Consider the following 5,667-nt stretch of genomic DNA (forward strand, 5'->3'; position numbering starts at 1 on the left):
GTACGGCACTGTACCGTAATATTTTCGGGTGGTACTAGCTCTTACTGCCAATATAGGAATTTTACATATGTATATGCATGCGCCCCACGCTTTTCATTTTCAATGTCATAAGTTGTTTATAATGACTTGCTAAAATTTCAAAATCAAAAGTTATCAAAACAAGTTCTATGGGACTGAGAAATATTATTTTCTACTTCTTAGTCCATTTATAAAAGCGTTGTATATTAAAAAAATCTTGTCTGTATAAAATTTTGCAATAGATATTAAAATAATTCAAGGATATTAATAGATGTGCACACAATGCATATACCAATTAATTTCATTTAAAGAAATGGCGTGCCCTCCATTTCCGCTGTAGCGTACGTAGCGCATAGGGCGACATCTACCTCTCGAACCAACGAGGTTGATGTCTAGACCTTATAGGAACTTTGCAAAGCAAAGCTTTTATAGCTGTCTGGACACACAACATTGAAAATTTCTGGACACACAACATTGCAAGTTGATAAAATCAATAAATAATATAAATGCAATTGCACAGTCATACATACATATTTGATGCTTTTATTTCCTGCTCTTAATTTTTTGGATTAAATAGTTAATGTCTTTGCCAGGATAGCGGGAGTACTTTTAGCTCAACCACAACCACAAAATAAACCGCATTCAAGTGCTTCTTAAACGATATTAAAACATGTGAGTAGCCAGTTGATTGTGTTTTATTTGAGACTACATTTTTTCGAATTCACTATTACACCAGTTAACTGTAACTCGTTTGTAATCGGCCTCACAGGCTTTTATTTCTACCGCTCCACACCCAAGTTTATTGCGTGTTGTTCGTTTCTAGGCTAAAGCCAAGCTCAGTTATCAGCTGTTAATTGCAATGTTTAATTAAGCGCCCAACTGATAAGCTCTAAGCTAATACTAATAGGTATCCATACAGGACACTGCAGACTAAGAGCACAAATATATAAGCTGGGGTCAAGTGACTTTCTCTTCGAGTGTGATGCAGTCTGCAGAAGACGTTGGAGAAATCTAGACTTCAAAGTGCTTAAATCCGTTGCTGAATGGCCAATTATCGTGGTAAAAATCGGTACTCATGGGGTTGTCATTTTATCCTTCTTGCCTCTAAGGGCCAATTTCAGATGAATATTTAAACGGCACTTATGTTTAATTTTGGATTGTTACTCAAATGCCATTTAACCATCGTTGGGCTTCAGATCAACTTTTTTTCAAATATGCCAAACAAGTGGAAACACTATTGCTTGCTACTTGAAACTGTTGTTGCATTTGTTTGTTTGGTTTGCATTTTGTGCTGAATGTTGTTTGGTAGGTTGATAAAACAACTTATCTAATAATCTTAGCTGTTTGGTACAAATACAGGGCTGCATATCTGATATTTAAATAGCCAATATTGGCCGTTTAAGTACAGATTAAATGCATGATCTGAAAATGGATTTTTGGCTTTTTTTTTTTAGCTTTATGCTCCGCCTTTCCAATAAAGTGGCTTTGGGCCACAATGAGTTGAGCGCTGAACATCTTAGCTCTTTGACACTTAGCGATTTGTAAAACTGGTGGATTCAACACGATGAGAGTACGATGGACAATATGTTGTAAAAAATTTCAGTATGCTTTGATTATGCTGGTACTGACAAATAAATATGTCTTTGATTTATTTTTATTTACAGTAAATAATTTATTATCAAATAGATGGATATTGAAGTTAATTGATTATATACTGTCGATTTATCAATTTGGGAGTTATTCGTAAGTTCGATTTAACCACTATTAAATATCTACCAAGTTAGCATTTTAACTGCATTTTCGGAAATCGTTTCTTAAAGTTTTCACATTTAGGCGTTGTAAATAAGAAAGTTCCATTCATCGTAGTGGCTGCTCCGGCGCTCAAGGTGTTGGGTCTGTAAGCCTTTAGTACGTAGGTAGTGTTGAATTTAAGTTTGCTGAATTCTACGGAATCTTGCTGTGGATTAAAAAATAAATAAATTAGTAATGGAATTCTGTAAACTTAGTTATCATATGAACCCACCCTAACACGAATAGCGCTGTATTCTCGATGCTCACAATTACTTTCTTTCGGACAGAGTTCGTAGACCCTAAAAGATTAGGTGGATTAGCATAGAACATTCCCAGAATTTCAGAAAACAATCCTTACTTCTCTTTATAGGGTAGAAGTCCCGTTATTTGCACAATCATGCCAAACTTGCGATTGAGCCGATAACGTACTTCATAGCCCGCCAACGTAGCTGGTGAAGTTGCTCGCGTCGTTGGCACAGTAACTTCGTGCAATGAGCGTACATTTTGCTCATTGATCTCGGTAATGTAGCTTCCACTATTTTGCTGAGCGTGTTCGTGATTTTGATGCGAGCATTTCAGGGACTTATATGGTGCCACCGGTTGAGTTGTATTATAAAGTATTGAACACTTGTCTGATTTTAAGCGACGACTGCCATTGATGGACATCGACTGCACTTGGATATAGTAACTGGAGTCGGGCAAAAGTTCGGCGATATCGAAATGGTGTGTCTGTTGATGCGATAATTATTTAGTTGTGTTTATAAAGAAAACAATTTATTTTGTTGGTGTTCTTACGTCCTTCACGTAGGCCTCGTTTGTGATGACTGACTCGTCCTTATTCCTTACATAAAGTGACCATATGACCTTATACTTCTCAATGGGCAAATTTGACTTCGAGGGACACCAAACGATTTTCAGCTTATAGTGTCGACCATCAAAAACCGCCGAGACCACTTGGAGATCCGCAGGTGATTTCGGTGGTTTGGGATCTAGGTGAAAGTGGTTTAATCAAGGTATACTTAAGTATTTTTTTTATTGTACGAGCAACTTTTCAACACTCACGATGTGTTAAGCGAAATTCTTCAGATGGCTCAGAATAGCCACGAAAGCCATACGCATTTATTGCGGCCACACGCGCTTGATACCAATGACCAGGCTTCAGATTGAACGAAATATCAATTCTGCAAATACCAAATAGTTGGCGAATGATGAATTCCCTTTTACGATGTATTTACCTTTTACTGCGCGCATCCGAAACCTCAGCAATCTTCTCCACCAATTGACATTGCCACGCACTAAGCTTTCGCGGTGCGAAGGAGACACCGAAGTGGTAACGCACTTCCACGTGGCAGTAGTAGGTGGAGTTGGCCGACGATTCAATGGTTAGTTCTACCTTATTTCCACGCGCTAATTTATATCTCAGAATTCTCGGTATTGGCGGCAGCAGAGCGTCCTCGCGCACACCAATCGCATCCACACAGGCGGGTCCGCAGCCAATGTCGCAGCATTTTTGCACCACTGGACAGTCAGCGTCGTACATGCAACTGCCGAGGCAGGAGAGCCGCTGCATTGGTGAGATCTCTTGCATTGAGAAAATTTGCTTGTTCGGACAGGTGCCTCGCCGCGGTTCACGATAGATGGTTGATTGACATTGCTGGAAACATGCTTCCGAATCCTCTGAAACAGGACTTACACCATCTGCGGCGCACTTCGCATGGCATTGTAGTTCCAAAATTTTATCCTTAACATCTATAGTAGAGCAGTGTTGGTGAACTGCTGTATTGTAATGTGAGGCATGGGCGTACTCCTTGCCAGCAATGTGGAGAATATTTTGGAATACTTGTAGTAGGAAGAATATGACGCAAAGTGATGGACACAGTTTAAATTGAGCGGACGGAAAAATCATTTTTTTTTTTGGAAAGTGTCAACTGGTGCTAAAAGAAAAATTGTTTGATTTTAGATTTATGTACGTATGTACTTACATACATACATATGTATTTGCACTATATCTGTGTTCGTATGGAAAAGTAGCTTATGTCGAAAGGCTGGCTTTAGTATAAATCGGCATTCGCAGCATACGATTGCGAATGTCTCACTGGCGCTGAGCTGTTGAAGAATTTTCAGCAAATAAACGTGCAAAAAATTATTCCGCTACTAGCAATTCAATATTCTTATTAAGTATCATCAACAAATTCCTTGTCGTTTAAAGGTTAAAGGGAATGCCGCATTATACTAAAGCTAGCTTCTTGACATAAGCTACTATTCCATACGAACACAGATATATACACGAACATTAAATAATTTCGAGTGAAATTAATTCCGCCGAATCTATGCGGCAGAGTAATTGAAAATGGGGTTTAGCCACCATGGAAGTAATCGATGGATCTTTTCTAGTAGACCTTGAAGTACATAGGTCCAAATAAAAAGGAAGAGCTCAGAAAGGAATGAAGAAAAATTAATAAAAAGAACTAGCCGTTCTCAGCAGGCTTACGTGTTAACTTGGGAAATATTATTTTAAGATATTCGAAGTTTTAATCAATATGGCCGAGAACAAATTAAGAATCATTGCAGCATTACTACAGTACTCCGCAAGCTAAAGGATTATTCTGTTGAAACTAATATATATATATATATACTAGCATTTTCCGGAAGATCTGGTTGTCAACGGGGGTAGTGACGTTTCCATAAATTAGCTGTTTTCTCTACGTTGACTAAATCTGCTTGTAAGATATCGCCAAAAGTCTGAAAGCCATTAACTTCCCATTGTGGATCTCCGAAACGATAAAGACTACCTTCGATTTATTTCTCCATTTTCGAAATTCCAACTGGTTTTATAGAAAATGCTACCCATCAGTATCTTCTACAGAAACAGAAAAGTGCATGTTCTGCTTGCATGGCGCATATTTGGAGATACATAAATTTTATATCCTAACGCACTTGTTTAGTTTTCCGTCTTAAATGCTGTAATTTTCGATAAATGACCTCAAAATATACATACTACAGCCGTAATGACTTTCTTTAACGATAAACACTCAGGAAAATGTACCTTAAAACATAAAATGAGACAAGAAATCCGTTTGTTGACAAAGTTTACTAAAAGCGTACTAAGCTAATTATTGCATTTACGCACATGTATGCATGTATATGTGGACACTTATAAAACTGCATAAATACTTCTTGCACATTTGCTATAAATACGCAATACTTTTTAATGACCGACCGACCAACCAACCGATCTCGAAATGCGCCCGCGGACAAACAGACACGCAACGCCGGTGAAGTAATACTAAAATTCGGACCAAGTGCTAGGCTGTCTGGTAGTAGCTCTGTTGGTACTAATCGAAAATGTAGGATTGGCGATCGAAATGAAATTTTGCGAGTGCAGGCATTGCGTCTTGCAATGCAATTCGGTCTATGGTCGCCGAGAGGCCAAAGCTGGCGAGGGAAGACGCGCTGGCGGGAATATAGCTAGCCTAAAATGTTGGAGTGAGAGATTTGTGATAGTCACTCAGTAAATGTTAGTGCATACATACATATGTATTTTTGAATGGTAAATTTATATGTATGTAAGTGAAAGAGAACGTCGAATGCATTGTGCCGCAACAGCTTCTCAAAGAATATTCGCACATTTCTATTTTATGCGAATCAATTCAATTCGTTTCATTCATGCATTTTCATTATCACTTTTATGTACATATGTCTCTTTATATTTACTTATGTATTTACGCCTGAATACTTAATATATACACGAGAGCTTTATGCAGGCGGTTACTGATATCATTTGCTGTCAGTGCACAGTTGGGCTGATAAGAAATTCTTATACAGCTTGCGACCTTAAGGTTTGTAGACACTACAGGC

General features: G+C 38.2%; 1 protein-coding gene across 8 annotated transcripts; it reads right to left on the minus strand.

The window, feature by feature from the left end:
• Positions 1-1,640: 1,640 nt before the first annotated feature.
• Positions 1,641-5,131, minus strand: LOC118748965 (anosmin-1). Of its 8 annotated transcripts, none has more exons than XM_036483731.1 (7): positions 5,015-5,131; positions 3,045-3,743; positions 2,872-2,990; positions 2,605-2,798; positions 2,168-2,538; positions 2,042-2,108; positions 1,641-1,975 (listed from the first exon to the last, which is right to left on the minus strand). In XM_036483731.1, exons 2-7 carry the CDS (start codon positions 3,713-3,715, stop codon positions 1,799-1,801), a joined length of 1,599 nt encoding a protein of 532 aa, XP_036339624.1. In that variant the 5' UTR covers positions 3,716-3,743; positions 5,015-5,131; the 3' UTR covers positions 1,641-1,798. The 8 variants fall into 8 exon arrangements, with proteins under 8 accessions (XP_036339624.1, XP_036339623.1, XP_036339622.1 ...); XM_036483730.1 differs by having other exon boundaries at positions 4,984-5,131; XM_036483729.1 differs by having other exon boundaries at positions 4,940-5,131.
• Between the last annotated feature and the right edge of the window lie 536 nt (positions 5,132-5,667).

Source organism: Rhagoletis pomonella, unplaced genomic scaffold (genome assembly GCF_013731165.1).
Source record: "Rhagoletis pomonella isolate Grant_MI unplaced genomic scaffold, Rhpom_1.0 Rhpom_scaffold_00013, whole genome shotgun sequence".
Classification (NCBI taxonomy): Eukaryota; Metazoa; Arthropoda; class Insecta; order Diptera; family Tephritidae; genus Rhagoletis; species Rhagoletis pomonella.

Excerpts from the sequence above, each read along its gene's own strand:
- LOC118748965 (XM_036483731.1), bottom strand. The coding sequence starts at position 3,715 with ATGATTTTTCCGTCCGCTCAATTTAAACTGTGTCCATCACTTTGCGTC. Across the intron at positions 2,991-3,044 it reads TCGGATGCGCGCAGTAAAAG|AATTGATATTTCGTTCAATC; the intron begins GTAAATACATCG and ends TGGTATTTGCAG. Across the intron at positions 2,799-2,871 it reads AGAATTTCGCTTAACACATC|ATCCCAAACCACCGAAATCA; the intron begins GTGAGTGTTGAA and ends ACTTTCACCTAG.